Consider the following 21,570-nt stretch of genomic DNA (forward strand, 5'->3'; position numbering starts at 1 on the left):
TATTTTATCTCTACTCTGAGTGTTTTTTAGTCTTATTTTAATTTTAAAACAACTGGAATGTTGTCTGAGTCTATAAACTATGCTTTGGTACAGTTTTGTTTTCACAATACTATTTTGAAATCTTTTATATAATCAGTCTGGTTTTACTGACTAGGCTTTCCCAGGTATATAGTCATCTTCTCGGTTGTTGAAAGTATTTGCTATTATCAGATAGTTTTGCTCACAAAACTCATTTAACTTTAACCTCTATCATTTGTATCATGAAGTCCAAAGTTTCCAATTAGTGGAGACACCCCTCTTGTAGATCCTGCATTTGCATTTAAATCAGGATATCATCTTTCTTTATTTCTATTATAACCTTTTTTACCTTCTAATAAAATTCTTTAACCTCTTCATCACAATGGCAGTCAATAGAAGCATGTACCTGGAAGATACCAATACCAGTAGGCTTTCCAAAAGGTCATGGAACATCTGCCCCACTGCAGTCCAGGTCCTTATTACATGCCTATAGAAAGAATAGGCCAAAATTCCCATTGATTGCTATTGTACACCTGTGGAAAGTGTATCCCATAAGATTGCTGCATCGCAGCAAAAGGTCCTACATCTTATTAAGGTGTGTGCCCTTATCGTATTAAGGCTGTTTGTTCCTCACGCTACAATGTCCATTGATTTCTTTCCAAGCAGTGTAGATCAGGAAAAGGCATGTGATAAGGCACCTTATCATTTTTTTTTTTTTTTCATATTTACAAAACTTGTGATTTCATGACAGTTTATTGTAAAGTTAATACTTGTCTTGTGAAAAACACACCTGGAACGCACACCTTATGGAATCTCATTTACTCCACTTCTAATAATGGAATCTCCATACTTCATTATTCTTGAGTCATTTGTCACCACTTTTTTTCTGCTTTCCTTTGTTCCAACCATTTATCTTTATTTTTATTTCATTTCTCGTTCTGATCAACTCATTTTTCAAGTCTTGCATCCTGGCATTTAAGCTGTCTCAGTCTATCAATTCGTTTCTTTCATTTCCTCATTCCAACTTTCCTTTGCTTCCACAGTATCACCCGCTTTCATTTCTTCAGCTATACTTTCTTTTGTTTCCATAGTTCTGCTCACTTTCATTCTGTGATTTATAATGTAATTTGCTTCCGTTCTGTGATTCATATGGTCTTTTGGTCATGCAATTGTGCTTTGATTCTATCTCATAGTACAACAGAATGTCACACTTTCAACATGTCCTCTCTCATATCCTGTTTAGTCTCTCCACAAACACACTTCACATTCCATGTATTCATGTTGCATTTGTAACAATGTACCATCCTCAAAAAGTCCACGATGTTAATTACATTTGATTTTCATTCTGCTTGATTTGCCCATATTCCCAATCTTCAAATTCCAGATTCAAAAATTTGAATGCCTATCTACATTCTACTTGAAATCGCCAGTTATACAAATTACCACAAGCTAATTCATCTAAATTTGCATTTGTGATCTTCAGAAATAGTGTTCATCCTTAGCTTTTGGACACTAGTGTACAATACAAGTAATTTTTCACATAAACTTAAAGCCTTAACTTCATGTTGTACTAATTCACATCAAATAGAGAATAGTACAGATATGAATATAAATATTTTTGTAATATATGTTACAGCTGAATGTAAACTGTTCACGCATGCACAGGAAATTTTCTTTATGGAGCTAATGCTGGAAGCAACACTGAATGCATTAGTATATATATATGTATTATAAATATAGGCAGTTTCCAATTTGAGTTTTTCCAAGCATCAACATAATAAAAAAATATGAACATTAATTGCAATAAATGAATGCTAATAAATGCATGTATAAATATGGCATTTCAAACCATGTGCATAACTATACAATACAAATTAAAAATACCAAGAAATTATGTACTTGGGATAATTATAATAATTATAATGATTATAATAATCATTATAATTATTATATAATTATACATTATATAATTATATAATGTATAATTATATACAATACAGTATTACTATGCTCAGTTTACTGATACAGTATTCTGTCATCATGGAATACTGTATCAGTGCCTTAGAAGAACAAAATATCATTATCAAATTCCTGACATGTATCCTCAAGTGGTGTACAGGATATTATGATAGTACTACTGTATCAAATGTTGTCGATTGGGGGGGGGGGGGCTTGTAAACTAAAGTTATCTTCTCTATTTAATAAACACCTTTTGTTTATTTATATATATAATTTAAATATATATATATATATATATATATATTTATCTCTTATCATGTATACATTTTTCTTTATCAACAATATCTCTTTATCTTAATATCTTATATTTTTGTATTTTCCTTTCTTATTGTTCTACCTTAAGTATATTTTTTCTTGCCTGGGATCTCCAGATATTTATTTGATTAAAATCTGCACCTCTGAAATTCCCCTATAGGCAAAAGAAAGTTTTTATACCCTAGTACAGGGGGTTCCCAACCTTTTTGTTTCCTAGAGCACATTCTAAAATACCGTTAGGGCGACAGGCACCATCTATTTTTTCAAGCAAATTTTTTGAATTTGTTTGTTAAATGAATACATACAAAGTTTACATTATAATCAAATGTTTTATTATTTAAAAGTTTACATTATATAAAAATTTAAATATATATATGTAAGTTAGTGTGATTTTTGACATTGCATTTCATTGGCCAGTGCTTCATAATTAGGAGAATATGATGATATTCCAGTTCTTAAACTGGAATGAACAACTTCGAATGTGTGTCTACTTTACATTGTATGCGTTTAATACTCATGTGTCATTAACGCATGCGTCATATAGCATGCCATGAATTGTTGTGTGATTATTTCAAACTATACGGCACAGTTGAACAGTGACAGGCACACACAAATTGGTCGACGGGCGCCATGGTGCCCGCGGGCATAGGGTTGTGAACCCCTGCCCTAGTAAATCAAATAATCACTAATTTCCTATTTTAGCCAAGGTTTTGCAGTCATGGCAAAATTTACTCTTAAATCACTACTAATCATTTGGGTTTCCTATCAGGTCAGAATAGGGTTTTTAGGATCAGTGCATTGCAAAAAAGATTGAATTGGACAACTATTTTTATCAACAATAACAACAAGTTTAATTTCTGGTCATATAATTATACATATCACAAGATTCATTTATGAAAGGTAATTCTTAGACTTTCTCAATCACTCAACTTGGTTTCTAGTATAATCTTTCGTATTTCCTTAGTTAAACCTTCAAACAGTATACTTTATATTACACCTATCAGGAAGTTATAACATGAATTCGTTAGGTGCACTTGACATTCCTAATTTAGCATCTATCAAAATACAATATACATGTATACAAATATATCTCTCAGAATCTCATTCTTTTCAAGTACTTAATCATAATCTAGCCAATAATATTTATACAATCCACCTCATTGAGTTTCAAACATTCCAATGGTATGATATCAGGAACATACTCTATCATAAAATTAAATCATAAGTACACATATAATCAATCAAAGAAATTTCAGTAGCTCAATATTTTCTTCCATGGAAATTAACTGTGCTCATGTTTCACTCATTAGTGATTACACACTTTTATGAGAAATGTTAACACTCTAAATACTGTCTCCTTAAACTAGACAATTTAACAGTTCGATAGGGAATTCTTTCTTAAATCACAAACAATTATTGAATACATAGACTCATATGGGTCTCTTCCTATCTTGCATTTGTCTTCCATGCTTTTTCTGGTGCTTGAGGGGGGGTTTTCTCCTCTGTTCTGTGTTTTGGAATTCTCCTCGAAGCGTTACAGGGCACCGATGAATAGTCGCGGTAGCTGGCAGGATATAGGATAGGTTTTTCCAGCGTCTTGAACTGCCCGGCGAAGGATTTTCTGCGTAGGTCAAGTTGTGCACTTACTCAACTTCAGGACCGATATGGAAAGATTTCTCCTTAACTTATCGCCTCTGGATATCTTCGGCTGTGACTGGAATGACTATCAGTGGACAGGTCTCTCTGTCTACCCCACCGGAACTTACAGCACCCTGGGTCCTCGATCTCTCATGGGAGAATCACTCAGGATGAAGAAAAGGAAGCCCTTCTCATCTCCAAACCAACCCTTTTAAACACCAGAGTCCCTGCACCTTCGATTAAGTTTTTGGGACCCCTAACATCCCCGTGCGAGTCTTGCGAGTAGTTTTGAGAACCCTGGATAATGTTTCTCGAATATTTGCCAACAATCTTATTTCCCCCCTTTACCACCTTAATCCTGCCTACGGGCCTTTCCTTTTGATTTGCGCCGTGCCATTTCAATATTGATTTGAAAATTATTGACTTTCAATAATTTTCAAAAGACATGCTGAATTTCGGGCGATGCTCTTGATTTCAATACTTCTACATCCCTTCTTAAACAATGAGTGAGTTAATTCCCTTTGGGCTTATTTTGCTCTTTATACAAATAGCTTTACATAGATGGTTAAAATATACATTTTTACAAGGAAATTTGGGTGAATTCCTACTGTAAAAAGTATGGTTTTAGATAATTTATTTTGGCAACATTGAATTTTTACACTACATCACTAATTTATTTTGGCAACATTGTTTTACACTACATCACTAATTTCCTGTCAACAATTTTTCACAAAATTAATCTGTTATGACAAACTCCAACATTATCTGATCCTTTAGCAGAGATTAGCTCTGCTAACATATTCCTGGATGCTAACAATGTCAAGTTTTTTCTTAATATCCTCATTTTTAATATGATGCCATCTTTCACCCATAATCTTTCTCATGACTCTCATATCTGTAGTCTTTGGTGAAGTGTTTTATTTCTAACCTAGCTCTCAGATCCATAAGTTAAAATTGGTTTGAACACTGTCTTGTATACAGCTAATTTAGTGTTTTGACTAATTTCTCTCTTATTCCATATAAATTTATTCAGTTGACGTCCTACTATACCAGTTGATTCTGTTGTCTATTTCCATATTTAATTTACCATCTTCACTAAAAATCATCCTAAGTAGCTGAAATGTTTCACTTCTTCTGTAGGTTTTCCATTCACAATGCTGTTAATATTTTCAATGTTTCTACCTATTTTCATTGTCTTTGTCTTGTTATTGCTGATTTTCATTCCAAATTTATTAAAACAGTTATCCAATTTAGTCAGGGAATCTTGTAGACTTGTACTGGATTTATTTAAAAGTATAATATCATCTGCATAAAGAGCTGAGATCAACATCTCCAATTTTGATATCAGGTTTAATACTACTTTCCTTCATAATGCGATCCATATAGATAATGAATAACAGAGAGGATAATGTACATCCTTGTCTCACACCAGATTTAACAATAAACCATCTTCCTGTACTTCCTTCAATTCTAACTGCTGACTTACAACTAAATAAATACTAAGTATTGCTTGATATAATGCCCAGTTGACACCATACAAATCGAGTGTTTTGAATAGCTTTTCTCTTGCACCTTGTCATATGCCTTTTCCATACTGCTATGTATTAAAATGAAAATACTACTATGTCGTAAAGTGAAGATCTGATCCTGACAGCCTCTATTTGACCTGAATCCAGCTTGTTCTTCACCAAGCTTTTCTTCCAGAATTCTTCTCAACTTCAACCTTTTCTCAAGTATACTTGCATATATCTTACTAGGAACACTCTTTAGGGATATACCTCTTTAATTCTCACATTCAGTTTTATTTCCCTTTTTATATATGGGTACTATGAGTGCTCTGCTCCACTCTTCTGTCCAGGCCTTCTGAACTATGCAGTGCAGCCACTGCAAGACTTTTATACCGCCATACTTGAGCATTTTTGGTTGAATAACATCTACTCCCTGAAGTTGAGGAGGCTGTAAAGAGGATGAAGAATGAAAGTTGGTGAGCCTTGGCATGGTCCCAGTAGAGGCATGGAAGGCACTGGGGGAAGAGGGCATTGACTTGCTGTGGGATTTGATCATAACAATTTGTGAACAGGAAAAAATGCCTGAGGAGTGGAAGGAAAGTACTCTTGTCCCAAATTACAAGGGTAAATGGATTGTACAACTGTAAGCATTACAGAAGAATAAAGTTGATGTCCCACTCAATGAAAATCCTAGAAATGGTTTTTGATGGAAGAATGAGAGAGGAGGTAGAGATTGCAAAGGAACAGTTTGGCTTTATACCTTGTCGATCAACGACAGATACTATCTTTGGGTTACGTCAGATGATGGAAAAGTTTTGAGAAAAACAATGGGAGCTACATCTGGTGTTTATTGATCTGGAGAAGGCATGCGATAGTGTGCCAAGGCAAAAAGTCTGGAGGTGTCTGAGGAAGAAGATGGTACTCTAGAAATATGTCGGGTTGGTGCAGGAGATGTTCGAAAATGTGAAGACGAGTTCAGACCTGCTTGGGAGAGAGAGAGAGAAAGCTTTCAAGTGACAGTTGATTTGCATCAAGGGTCTGCATTAAAGTGTTCCTGTTTAATATTGTGGTTTAGGTGGTGACGGAAGAGGTGAGGTAAGACATGTCTTGGACAATGTTTTAGGCAGATGACATCATGCTGTGTGCAGAATCAAGAGAAAAAGTGGCAGGTAAACTGGAAAGATGGAGGAGAGTCCTGGAAGAGAGAGGTATGAGGTTTAGCAGAAGTAAGACAGAGTACATGTGTTGCAAAGTGGATGGCAGCCAGGAGATAGATCTGGTGCTGGAAGGAAATGTCATCAGCAAAGATAGTGACTTTAGGTACTTACGTTCAACATCTTCACTTTAGAAGATGAAAGGGGTGGAGAGGCTGAGAAGGAAGTGGGATGCTGGATAGAGGAACTGAAGAGAGAGATGGCTGGAGTGCTATGTGATAAGAGGATGCCGATCAATCTAAAGGGAGAAATCTACAGGACAGTAGTGAGAACAGCTATGATATGATGTATGCTATGGAAACTGTGGCTCTGAGGAAAAATGACATCAGCAGGATGGAGGTAGCAGAGATGAGAATGCTTAGGTGGATGTGTGTGGTGTGACCAGAAAGGATCATCTGAGAAATGATGACAATGTAAGGGGGAACGGTGAAAGTCACGAACTTAGGAGCAAAGATACAGGAGGCAATGTTGAAGTGGTTTGGTCATGTGATGAGGAGGGAAGATGAGGATGTGGGAAGAAAGGTCATGTAGATGAATGTGCAGGTGCAAAGGACGTGGGGATGTCCAAAGAAGCGATAGGGAAAGCTTGTGGAGGAGAACCTGAGGATGAAGAACTTGGTTGTGGTTACAGCCTAAGGATGCGGAGGAGACTCATAAGAAACAGCCACCCTAGTTAAGTGGGATAAGCTGCAGAAGAGGATCATTTATACATTTCAGGCTTTTGATGACTTTTTCTTCAAGTATGGATATGTATTCCTCATTGCATGCCTGTTGAGCGTTTTTTACCACTGTGCTGTCACTGCTTGTTTCATTTAGCAAATTTTTGTAGTAATTGCCCCATACATCAAGGATATTTTTTTTTTTGTTCATGTCACCTTTATCATCTCTAATTCCTTACAGCACTCTTTCCTCCAATTCTGAGCTTTTTCAACAGCCTCCAGAATATTTTTCTACCTTCCTGATATTTATTTTCTGTATTCTTGCCAAAGCCTTCCCGTGACTTTCGTTTAGCTAGTTTTACGCAGTGTTTAGCTTTCTTACATTTGCCTCTGTATTCTCTAAAAGCAGAAGCTGACTTATTTGCCAGGAAGCTTCGATATGCTTTCTTCTTTTTTCCTTCACTGCCTCTTTAACTTCCTGTGTCCACCATGAAGTTCTGATTTTTCTATCCTTGCAGACAACCTCACCACATGCCTCTCTGGCTGAATCAATCAGTGTTTTCTTCAGGGCTTGCCACTGAATCTCCAAAGTTTGGTTCCTGTTCTCAAACTTTCATTTTTTTTCTTCGATAATCTTTGTGTATTTTAGTGTACAGTTTACGTCTGAGAGCTGCTCAACTTTTATTCACCTTAACACTTTCTTACCTCTTCTTTTCAATATGAAATTCAATTTTATCTTGCTCAAGACTAAGTGGTGATCACTTCCAATTTCAAGCCCTCTGTACACTCTAGTGTCCTGCACCAGTGGGAAAACATCACTATCAAACAATAACATAGTCAGTAACACTTTTCTTATTCCTTGCCTCTTCTTTCTATGTGAATTTGTGCATATTTTTATGTTCAAACATTGTGTTAGTAATAATCAGTCCATATCCTGTGCAGAAATCTAATAGGTATTTGTCATGATTATTAGTTTTGCTCTTTTCTCCAAATTTTCCCAAAGCATTTCTGTATGTCTGACAATCATTTCCTACTCTGCTATTTAGAGCCCCAACAAGGACTAACTTTTCCTTTTTAATTGTGTCAGTTGCTTTCTCTAAAGCCTCAAAAAATCTCTCCACTTCTACCTTGGTAGAACCTTTTGCAGGACCATAGGCACAAATAAGTCTCATTTTCCTGTTCTGCATTCTGATATTGCCCACATCACTCTACTTGATATTGCCTGCCATTCATGAAGATTAGCCTCATATTTTGTGTTGAATAATATGGCTACGCCTTCTTTTCCCTGATTGCTATTGCCTTAGTAATATTTTGTATTTATTGCTTAGAAAAATTTCACTAGTTTTTGTCTTTTTTGTTTCAGTCACCCCTATTGTATCAATCTGGTACTTATTCAGTTCCTCAGTCAGCTCCATTTCTTTGCCATTCAGGACTCTTATGTTAATTATACTTTTTGCTGACTTCCTGGTGAAAACAACGGTGGTCTTATTTAACCTGGCATTGCCCCAGCTGGCATGAAATTCTATCATGTTGTACCATCATTTTATTTTTGATTTAAGCCAATATGAATACAATTTGGTCGGCTAAATCCCAAATTGCCAGCCCATCCTCGTTCGTTCGGTATCCAGGTAGTTACCTAACAAGGTGCATCATGAGAAGGTAAGGATTGGACATTATGTCAGAAGCCCTGTCAGTTCTCCACATTCCTTTAAAGCTATGTGGAGGTCTGTTATACAGCTTTGACCCTTAAGCACCCCAGAAAGAAATATAAGATCTAATGATATTGGAATATTAATAGTTTACAGGCTAATCTGGTGGAAAATTGTTGGTAGTAAGTTAGTAATGATGTGAGTTTTTCCATGTTGTGCTATCTAATATCTTGTACATCTCTTGAGGGTACATGTGAGGAATTTGATGATGGTGATATGTATTCTGTCATCAGTTTATTGATAATTTTGAAGGCTTTCAAGAATCAACAGATTGTGCAAAATGAAATAGAATTGAAATAGACCTCCTTGAAATGTTAATGTAAAGAAGCTGAGGAAGAAGATTTAACAGCTGAAATCCCAGATTTGTTCCTTCACTCTCAAGAGACTTGATGAAGGTTTTCAACACATAGAAAAGCAAGTGAGATTTTCAAGTCACAAGATTCAAATTTCAAACATCCTAGAGAAGTTGTTACAGATTTAAAAAAAAAAAAAATGCTTATGCGTGCCATTGTGAAATTTATAATGAAAAGATAAGACAGTCTTGGAAACAGATTCATAATTTACTTGATTTTTAACCATGCTACCAAGACGTATACAGACGTCAAGGTTATCATGGATGCGAAGTGCATATTAAAATTGTAATACCATTGACGTTATGAAATATGTGATGGATACAAAGCATATGAGGATGCATATTTTATCCATAATGGCCTGTTAGGTGGTTAAAGGTTGTTATTGTACTGTGCATTTTTCTAAGGGGAAAAAAAAGTTTTAATTTCTTTTATTTAATTTAAATAAATCATTATTTGAGCATAAGCTATTGTTTTGTTGCTTGTTTTTAACATTACTTCTGTTGGAAATAAATTCCCTCTTCATTGACATGTGTTCAGAACAAATTAACTTGTGAAGTTGGGAACTTGTAAAGTTTGCTAGTTTTGTTCTTATTACAAAACTATTTTTTCAGTGTGGATAATTAACGTAATCTATGCATAAACAATACATAACATCACTACCATTGATAAATACAGTGTTAGTTGATTCTGTAATTTAAAACAACTCTCTCCTCCTCTCATTCTTTCTTTTTCTCTCTCTCTCTCTTCTCTGTGGACATGTTTGTGTCTGTTGTTACATAATAGTGCATGCTTTTTCTTGGAAAATGGTTGAATCATCGTGTAATAATTAGAAAGATTAAATCTTGGTTTTATATTTTGATAATTGGGATTTATTATGATCCTCTAGAGATTCTAAGATTGTGCCTTGACAGCAGTGATGCAAAATTTCCGAAACACACAGATTTGTAAACTATTTCTTAAAATTATTCATGATAATCGCCAGCTTAATTTCTAAAAAAAAAAAAAAAAAAAAAAAAAAAAATTAGGAAATGAAAAATGGTTAATTCTTTTAGGGAAGAAGCCTTTAAAATTCACTATTTGATGGGTGTATTGGTGTTTATCAAGTCATTATCTCTCATTTTCCATGGGGTATGTATAATTTACTTTAATTACTTTACTTTAATTTAAATTCTTCACTTGTTTTGAAAATTGTTTTAATATTACTCAATATATTAAACTCATTCTAATTTGGGAAGGGGGAGGAAATATTTGCACTTGTGCAAAATCAGCATTTCCCTGATCTGTTTGTGCATAATAACACAACATTAGCTATTGTACTTGTAATAAAAAAAAAAGTAATATTTTTGTCATTATATTAGGTGTTAAAAATTGATCACCTAATTATCAAAATATTGATCTGAAACATATGAATAGAGTTGAAGTAACATGTATAAGAATTACAAACCATCAATTATCCATATTAAGGGGTATGATAATCTTTTATCCTAACTGGGACACTCCATTGGATTAACTTGTGTTCATAGTATCATTTTAGACTGCAAGAAAGCCAGAAACTTGTAGTTCCTTACAGTATACATGGTCTCTAATTTTAAATAGAGATATTGCATAATTCTAATTGTATACAATATATTTTTATATGTCTAGTCCTTTTAATAAATATGTAATTATATTTTGTTCTTAGAAACTTCCATTTGTAATGTGATTTTTTAAAAATTTTTTTAAATCTTTAGGAGGGAAAAGTCATTCAATGGATATGCGAAGTTCTTGTAATCATTTATTGTGCATAAATATTTGCATCTGCCTGGAAAAAGCAATATCAGAATTAATTAATTTTATTTTCATGTACATGGTGATCAGCATTCATTTTCATAAATTATAGCGGCTACTACCATGTTAAAAATAATTATTTAATTTTCCATTATTTCAACCTTTATAGTTAGGTAATCATCTGGAGCATACATATATACACAGACAAGCTACATTACAATTTATATAGTATGCCAAAGTAACAGCGATTTGATCAACCATTATTCTACTGGCCTAACCTCTAGTGAAGGGTGGGCGAGGAACCTACATCAAAACTATATCCTATATTTTCTGCCATTGTCAGAATAAATTCATTCATAGTGGTTGAAGAAATGTAAATTGCAGAGTTTGGGGGATTGGAGGAAAAGAGGTGATATAATAGATATGTTTAAGTTAGTAAGGGAATTTTATCTACTTAATCCAGAGGCGATTATAAAAAATAGTCGAAGATCAAAGGGGAAGAACCAGCGACCATCTCTGGAAGTTATATGAGAGTGTGAAAATGGGTGTGAGGAGTAGATTTTTTACATGGAGAATTGCCATTGTGAATGGAAAGCATTACTGGAATATGCTGTCATCATCATCAAATTCCTGATATATATCCTCAGGGGATGTACAGGATATGATAGTACTACATGAAAAATTTACATCATTACTAACTTCCTATCTATAATTTTCCTCCAAATCAGTCTGTTAAATGTCAAGACTCCAAAATTATTAGGTCTTATATTTCTGTCTTCTAAGGCACTTTTTATTGTATCAATCCACCTATATCTTGGTCTTCCTCTGGGTCTTTTTCCTGTCAACCTGGCAGAAAACACCTGTTTTGCTAATCTTTCCTCTTCCATTCTGCTTAAGTGACCATACCACCTGAGATTAGCTCTGCTAATGCATTCCCTAGATGCTGGCAATATCAAGATCTTTCCTAATATCCTCGTTTTTAATATGATATTGCCATTGATGCCACCTGTTCATGCTCCTAATCTTTCTCAGGACTCTCATATCTATCACTTAAAACTTGTTGAAAGTTTTTTCACATGGTTATATAAATTAAAGATTCCAAGAATTTATATTCTTGGTTTCATCCTGCATGCAAGTGTAAGCAAACAAAGTTCGTGTGTGAAGTCACTTCACGACTGCTTACACTTGGATAAAACCAAGAATATAATTACTTGGCATCTTTAATTTATAATATAACCAAGTGAAAAAACTTTTAACATCTAGCTCTAATCCAAAGTATTGTATTTAAGTAATAAGAAGTAACACCTTTTCGCTACTTGTATATGTAAATATGACTTCTGCATTATTTCAACCTTGGTATCTCCTCAGGAAGTAAGCCTCCCATTGTTGGCTTACTTCCTGAGAATTATCTCTTGATGGTAGCTTACTTCCTGGGAATTAGAGGTACTGCTCAGTGGTTGGTCTTTGTCTGTCACTGGATGGAACTGAGTTTCCAGTCCTGGAGTAATTCAGGTCAGGTGGTGAGTTTAGTAGTGATCCTTTAGTGTCACTCAGTGAGAGAGTGATTTTGTTGATCACTCAGTTTTGGAGAGGTATCCCCACACTTTAATATACCTCAAAAAAAGGTCGAAACTTGTGTGTAAGGATATTTGTGTTGCATTATGGGATACTAAGGCAATTGATGTGAAGTCATTAGCCTCTATATACAAATAGCCCAGTTGTGAAGTGACTTCACACACAAACTTTATTTGCTTACACTTGGATAAAGGATGAAACCAAGATTATAATTTCTTGGCATCTTTAATTTATAACTTAAAACTGGTTCAAGTAATGTATTTGTGTACTGCTAGTTTAGTGATATGTTAATTTCTCTCTTATTTCATATAAATTTATTCAACTGGCTCCCCTCTCTACCAGGTTTGTTTAATCTGTCTAGTTCCATATTTAATTTGCCATCATTAAAAACTGCATGTAAATGTCTGAAGTATTTTACTTGTTCTGTAGGTTCTCATTGTGAATGCAGCTGAAGTTTTCTATGTTCCTGCCTGTTTTCATAGTTTTGTCTCTTTATTTCTCATTTTCATGCCAAATTTGTTACAGCTGTTATTCAGTTTAGTTAGAGGATTCCAGAGAATTGCACTGGATATTTTTAGTTTTAATAGTATTAAAGTAATCCTTTGAGCTATTTTAACAACTTTTGCAATATGCCCTCTGAACTTAAACTTTCTGTCTACCATTATCTCCAAGTTTAGTCTCATCATTTTCCTGCAATCCAGTACCATTAATATGATACACTGTATGCAATGCTTTCAACTCAAAGTGCATAACCTTACATTTTGCAACATTAAATTGACAATCATTATCCTTTGCCCACAATGCCAATTTATTTAAATCATACTGCAGGATATCAGCTATTGTTCTATCCACTTTTGCATCATCAGCAAAAACTGAATATCTCCTCTTAAATCTTTCCTTTTATCATTGGTATAGAAATTAAAGAGTAGTACAGAATCATGAGGTATTCCACTAGTCACCCTCATTCTCCTAGATTCCACTCCATCACATACTCTTCTCTGGGGGTCTATCTGTCAGCCATCACCTATCCCTGCTACTGTATTCATATTCCTATTTGCCCCAACTTTTGTAATTGTTTTCCATGTGCTATTCTGTCAAATACCTTTTGCAAAGTCAAGCAGTGTCATGGTGTAGCCATTTCCTTTATCCAGTTCTGCTGTCACTTTATTATAAAATGTGAATAAATTACTAAGACAAGACTTACCATTTATTAAGCTCTGCTGCCCACTATAGAGTATCGTATCCCTATCCACCTATTTCTGGATTTTACCTTTAACAAACTTTTCCTGTATACTTCAACAACCACTCCTAATATATTATCAATTGGTCTGTAGTTTGCTACCTCTGTCTTGGAGCCACTTTTATACAATGGGACTATCTTACCTTCTTTCCACTCTCCTGGAACTCTGCCAAAGCTGCAACTTAGATTGAACAACTTCATTAGAGGTAATGCCAGTTTTCTATGTAGTGGGTTGACATACCATCCAGTCACAATGCTGTGTTCGCTACCTCAATTTTGATATTTGTCTCTGTCACATCAACTGCAAAATTCCACCTTGATAACAAACCTTTGCTAAATGATCGCTCAGCAACTCCACAATTTCTTTTCCTTCTGTTACCTTCCTACCATCAGTATTAATTGAAGTCATCCTACTGTAGTCATTTTTCCTCTTACTTGCTACATAACAAAAAAAAAATTCTTTTGGGTTTATTATTTTGGCTTGTTTAGCTAATTTTCTCTCATAATCTGATTTGTCATTTCTTATCATACTGTTCAATTGGCTCAGGCTTCTTTCTTGATGGAAGTTCTTTCACTTGGCTATGCTAGTGATTACATATTTGATTTAATCCTTTATCCAAGTGTAAGCAAACAAAGTGTGTACCTGAAGTATTTTCAGGACTGCGGAAACTCGTGACTTGTACTTTGTACTGCTCATGAGTATGGTTATCACCTTTTTCTTTATATTCCCTCCACAGTGTTTTCATTTTTTGCAGCTATTGCTTTATATCTCTAGTCACCTACTTAATTTCCACTTGATTTATCCTCCTAACCTTGGGTATGTAGTCATGCATAACTCAAATAATATGACTACTTCCTATGCACTACTGACATTATTTATTTGTAGCTTCTCAAGCTATGCTTTGCTCTGCTCCAAGATGACTCCTAAGTCTGTCATAATTACCAGCTTTATAGTTCAACATAAATCCTTCAGAGAATTCCAGTTTGGCAACTTCCCAGAACAAGACTGCATGATCCAACAATCTTAAACCCCCTTTTCATCTCTACAACATGTTGTTTCCTGTAGTTATCCCTTAGCAACTGTACAAATTTCTTAGTCTTCCTTAATAATTGTTTAGCCTCCACTCATTGTGTTATCTGCTGATACATGGCATCTTCCTGTAGAATGCCTGGTCTATAGCAGCAACCCAACAGTATATTTTATCCTATTGTTCTCATTCTCACATGTGAACAGCTTCAAACGAACCATCTCCCCCAGATCTAAAATCCTCTAACTTTTAATTTTGTTGGTTGTAATTTCTGAGCTATCATCAGCAGTATCCCACTTCCTTTCATATTCACTCTATCCTGAAAATACAATACCGTTTACATTCTATCCATCAAATTTTGTCAATCAAATTCATTCCATCAATAAACTGCATACCATTCCTCCTGCACAGTCTTCTCTGACTGTGCAAGAGAAATCATGGTCCTTCTTTTCATCTTAGAAATTATGGACTTTACACCCGTGTTATAAATGACTATTTTAATTTCCCAATGTTTCGACCTTCATATTAAGGTCATCATCTGGAGTATATAAATATACAAGGACAAGCTGAGTTACATTTCACACAGTAAGCTAAAGAAACAATGATTTGATCACCGGTTATTCTACTGGCATGACTTCTAGTGAAAAAAAATATATATGTATATAGATAAAATTACAAATTAATTAATTATTTAGACACTACATCAAAGCTAAATTCTATTTAAGATTACATGAGAGAAACATTCTTTCTTATAGATAGTTTTCTTACAGTAACAATGATGTAGTATTTTTAACATTACAATTGTTATATTAGATTTAGGATTCTGGATTATCTACAGTCCTGTTTATAGTTAACTCTTAGGGAGATAGGTTTTCCATGGGAAGATTATGTGCTTTCCATATGCTTGGGATTTTTAGACCATCATTATTGTTCAGATTGGGGTGGTTAAGGTCATCGTCTGGAGTATATACAAATCTACAGGCTTCCTTAAATTTGCAGTCATACCATGTTTTGGTGTGATGTAAACAACTGGTGCTTTTCCAGTCAATTCTATGTAAAGTGTTCAGGGCATGATCAGAAAGGTCAACTTCACCATATTCAATGTGTCGTTTATGTTCCTTTTGTCTGATAGGAATTGTGCGTCCTGTTTCCTCTATATATGGTAGATTACAGGTGCAGTAAATATGGTATACTCCAAGGTGGGCTAGCAGAGGGAGTGGATCTTTGGATGAGTTGAGTAAGCTTTTTAATTTTACAGGAGGTTTAAAGGTGGCTTTGAGGTTGTATTTTTGTAGTATTCTGTTTACTTTATCTGATGTCCCTTTAATGTAAGGCATGGTTAGTTTTATTGTAGTCTGGTTTATCTTTGTTTTTTTATTGAGGTCTTATAGAGAATTTTGTTAAGAGTGTTTTGGTTGTAACCATTTTTTAGAAAAGTATTGGCGATAACTTTAAATTCGTCTTTCAGCACTTGTTCATTGGAGCAGATCTTCAAAGCCCTATTTTTTAGAATATTAATGACACCCAGTTTTTGTGTTGGGTGGTAGTAAGAGTTTGTGTGTATATATTGGCCAGTATGTGTTGGTTTCTGGTAAACAGTGAAGGAAGACGTGTGACAAGTGTATCTAGAAACAGAAGTGTGTTCTGTTTTTCAATCTCAGTTGTGAACTGTATGCGTTTGTGTTGTATGTTTAGGTGGCTATGGAAAGTGTCTAATGTCGGGCAGCAATGGGGCCAGATCGCGAAAACATCGTCAACTTATCTAAGCCAGACTTCGGGTTTTAAAGGAGAGGAATCTAGAGCATGTTGCTCAAAATGTTCCATATAAAAGTTAGCAATAGGGGAAGGAAAATGGTGAGCCCATGACTGTGCCTTCTTTTTATAGGTAGAAAGCATTTTGCTATACAAAATAACCAGACTGTAATATATGCACTAAGAGCACCGCGATATATGGAGGGAATTTGTTCTGTAAAAGAAGGATTGTGTCATTGATTGGGACATTCGTAAAGAGGGCAGAGATGTCAAAACTGACTAATAAATCATCTTTTTCTAATGTAATGTCTTTGATTATGTTTATGAAGTGTTGTGTGTTTCTGATATAGGAGGGGGAATGACCTATCAACTCCTTGAGTGTTGCCGCTAATTTCTTGGCTAGGTAATAATTCTGGCTTCAACTATTGGCCGGAATGGTGTGTTTTGTTTGTGTATCTTCGGTAGACCGTAAATTCTCGGGGATCGAGCATAGTGCAGAAGTAATTTTTTGACTGTATCTTCGGCCCATGTAGTAATTGATTTAAGTAGCTTCTCTGTTTTCTTTTTTATTCTGTTGGTTGGGTCATAGTTAACAAGTTAGTATATACTATTGTCCGAGACTAGCAGATTAATTTTTTCTAAATAAGTGGTTCGGTTTAGAATAATGGTGGCACTTCCTTTATTGGCTCTAGTTATTACGATGTTTGGATTTCATTTTAATAATTTCACCGCTGTTAATTCATGTTTCGTTAAGTTACTTGTTATTTTAGATTTATATTTAAAATTTTGGCAGTTTCTAAACATATTTTATCGGCTATGTTATTTGGGATGAATCTTAAGCCTCTTTCAATATTACAAATAAAATCCAGTTTGTTTATCAGTCTGGGCGCTACGGCAAAATTTAGACCTTTGCCGAGTAGAGAGAGAGAGAGAGAGTTCATCTTTGTTTAAGGCATGGTTGGATAACAACTACTTTACTGTTACCTGCAGGCAATTGGTGGCGCCTATTTTTCTTGCTTCTGGTTGGTTAATGTTCACTGTGAAGAAATTCGAATATGTCCGTTGGTTTTGTCGATCTTTTAATCTATGAATGACGAATTTAATCATCATCATCATCATCATCAAATTCCTGCCATGTACCCTCAAGGGGTCTACAGGATATGATAGTACTACATGAAAAAATTACATCATTACTAACTTCCTATCTACAATTTTCCTCCAAATCAGTTTGTTACTTGTCAAGACTCCAACATTATCACATCTTATATTTTTATCGTCTAAGGCACTTTGTATCGTATCAATCCACCTATATCTTGGTCTTCCTCTGGGTCGTTTTCCTGTCAACCTGGCAGAGAACACTTGTTTTGCTAATCTTTCCTCTCCCATTCTATTTAAGTGACCATACCACCTGAGATTAGCTCTGCTAACGCATTCCTGGATGCTGACAATGTCAAGTTCTTTCCTAATATCCTATTTTTAATATGATATTGCCATTGATGCCATCTGTTCACGCATCTAATCTTTTCTCAGGACTCATATCTGCGGTCTCTAGTCGTTGGTCAAGTGTTTTACTTCTGACCCAGCTCTCAGATCCATAAGTTAAAACTGGTTTGAACACTGTCTTGTATACAGCTAATTTAGTGTTCCGACTAATTTCTCTCTTATTCCATATGAATTTATTCAGTTGACTTCCTACCATACCAGCTTTGCTGATTCTGTTGTCTATTTCTATATTGAATTTACAATCTTCAGTAAAAATTGTGCCTAAGTAGCTGAAATGTTTTACTTGTTCTACAGGTTCTCCATTCACAACACAGTTGACATTTTCAATGATTCTGCCTATTTTCATTGTCTTTGTCTTTTTATTGCTGACCTTCATACCATATCTATTACAACATTTATTCAATTCAGTAAGAGAATCTTACAGACTTTAGTGGATTTATTTAGAAGTATAACATTATCAGCAAAGAGCTGACATTGACATCTCCAATTTTGATATCATATTTAATACCATCCTTCATAATGTGATCTATATAGATAATGAATAACAGAGCGGTTAATGCACATCCTTGTCTCACACCTGATTTAACATTAAACCATCTTCCTTTACTTCCTTCAATTCTAACTGCTGACTTACAACTCAAATAAAGACTAAGTATTGCTTGATATAATGCCCCATTGACACCATATAACTGTAGCGTATTGAATAGCTTCTCTCTTGGCATCTTGTCATATGCCTTTTCCAAATCGACAAAACTTAATTACAGATCTTTGTTATATTTCCATGCTTTCTCCACTATTTGTCGTAAAGTGAAGTTCTGATCCCGACAGCCTCTGTTTGGCCTGAATCCAGCTTGTTTTTCACCCAGCTTTTCTTCCACAATTCTTCTCAATCGTTTCTCAAGTATACTTGCATAGATCTTGCCAGGAGATGTACTTTAGTAGGGAAATACCTCTGTAATTCTCACATTCAATTTTATTTCCCTTTTTATATATGGGTAGTATGAGAGCTCTACTCCAATCATCAGGAATTCGTCCCTCTGTCCAGGCTTTCTGAACTATGCAGTACAGCCACTGTAAGACTTTTATACCACCATACTTCAGCATTTCTGGTCAAATATCATCTATTCCTGCCGCCTTTCCACATTTTAAGCCTTTGATGGCTTTTTCTACTTCAAGATGTATTTGTATTCCTGACTGCATGCCTGGTGAGTGTTTTTTACCACTGTGCTGTCATCACTGTTTGTTTCATTTAGCAGTTTTTTGAAGTAATTATTCCATACTTCAAGAATATTTTTTTCTTCCATTTTCATGTCACCTTTATCATCTCTAACTCCTTTTGAGCACTCTTTCCTCCATTCCTAAGCTTCTTCAACAACCTCCAGAATATTTTGCCACCTTCTGGATATTTATTTTCTATATTCTTGCCAAAGTCCTCCCATTCTCTACAAGATCTTAATAAAAAAACAAAGATAAACCAGATTACAATAAAACTATAACCATTCCTTCATTAAAGGGACATCAGATAAAATAAACAGAATACTATAGAAATACAACCTCAAAGCCTTTAAACATCCTGCAAAATTAAAAAGCTTGCTCAACTCATCCTAAGATCCACTCATTCTGCTGGCCCTCCCTGGAGTATACCGTATTTAGCGGACCTGTAATCAGGACCGGCGCATAGTATTTTTCTTGTGTGTGCGATTAATGTTCGGCACCTTTTCAAAAAGTTTTTTTGAATAAAGTGTAGAACAGGAAATGAAAAATAAATGAAAACCACTTTACAGTGTAATTTTACCTACGGATTAGTCCTGCTTATACAAATTTTTTCAAGTTATATAAATTTTCAAAATAATATAAAATAGTAATATAAAGTTAAAAGATTTATTCAAATATTCTTTACATTAATTTTGCTAAAAGGGACTCGTCTGGCTTTTATTTTAGTGAAATCCTGTCGCAGTACATCAATGTTGATAGACTGAGCAATATTATTTTCTATTGAAATTAGTGCCAAACCGTTTAGTTTCTTCACTCATGCTTGAACACAGGTAGTTCTTTATTAATTGTAATTTAGAAAATGATCTCTCTCCCTTAGCAACTGAAATGGGCAAATTCAATAGTATTCTCAATGCAATCAGTGAATTTGCAAAGAGTTCTTCAAGGTTGTTGTTATAAATCCACTTCAAAACCATTTCTGGTGTACTATTTTCTTCAATTTTTCTATTTCAGCTCTATTTGCAGTTCTTCTGTTTCAATGTCCTTGTTTTCTTTGTCACTTAATGCTTTTTCTAATGAACTACATTTTTCTTCCAATTGTTGGTCTTCCATGTTATCACATTCTGTAATGTTGTACAAAAATTCAAAGGGCTCCAAAATGCTACTAAATGCGAACAAAATGTCAAAAAATTTGGTTTTGAATTTCCTTTTTTGCATCAATGGGCTCCGGGGTATCTGGTTCCTCGTCAAAGAATTTCTTTCTCTTTCGGATCCAATTATCTAACTCGGGACTAAAATCGTCTGTTAAATCCGCATCTATTGCGATGCATTTTGCTTGGAAAATATAATTCTTGAAGGAATCTTCAGAGTTATGGGGAATGAGAAATTCAGTTGTCCTTTTCAATGCAGTTGCTGCTGATTTAACATTCATGCTTTGTGCTTGTAACAACTTGCTTGTACAATTGATTTCTGTATGTCGTGCCAGATCATTAATCCACAAGTGAATTCAAAACTATCTAATTTTGATGCGATTGATTCCAGTGTTGGAAAAAGATTCACATCTAAGTGAATCTTTTTCCAGTTGAACAACTTTTTTTAATGCAGAATAAATACCTTTCAATCCAGTCTTCAAAGCACTAACGGCATTAACATGACTTTCCCATCCAGTATCCGATTAAAATCTAGAATTTTAATTGGATCGGATGCATGTGGTCCGGCCCTTACACGGAACTCAACAATTAATCATAAGTTGATTTATGATACATCTACAAATAAAAAAGAACTATTTTAGGTATATTTTCGTAAATTTTAATTAAAAATTACATTGATATAATCAGGTCCAGGATACAATTTCAGAATTTATTTGTTCGTTTCCAGGAAGATCTGAAGGGGTCCGAATGGAATACGACGTACATTCATAATTACAAGTACCATTTGTTGTTCGTTTCAACTCTTATCTCGTATTTTTTGACATCTTTTAGGTGCCTTTTCTTCTGCGGCGCCTGTGTATATTGCACACTTCTCACATGCCACCAGCCGCGCCTGCCTGTAATCTACTATGTATAGGGGAAACAGGACGCACAATTCCTATCAGACAAAAGGAACATAAATGACACATT

The 21,570-nt window shown here is 34.7% G+C and overlaps 1 protein-coding gene across 2 annotated transcripts in view; it reads left to right on the plus strand.

Annotated features, from left to right (window-relative positions):
• LOC150107935 (protein GPR107-like) overlaps window positions 1-21,570 on the plus strand; it is a 243,791-nt gene that overhangs the window by 98,493 nt on the left and 123,728 nt on the right. The window contains exon 9 of one of the 2 annotated variants that reach the window (XM_090415461.1): window positions 10,426-10,501. The exons of the other annotated variant lie outside the window; for it this stretch is intronic. Coding sequence (XP_090271587.1) covers window positions 10,426-10,501 — 76 coding nt within the window. The remainder of the gene's footprint in view (window positions 1-10,425; window positions 10,502-21,570) is intronic. 2 annotated transcript variants of the gene reach the window in all.

Source organism: Typopeltis vanoorti, chromosome 3 (genome assembly GCF_054136105.1).
Source record: "Typopeltis vanoorti isolate ZY-2024b chromosome 3, IOZ_Tvanoo_1.0, whole genome shotgun sequence".
In the NCBI taxonomy this organism is placed as follows: Eukaryota; Metazoa; Arthropoda; class Arachnida; order Uropygi; family Thelyphonidae; genus Typopeltis; species Typopeltis vanoorti.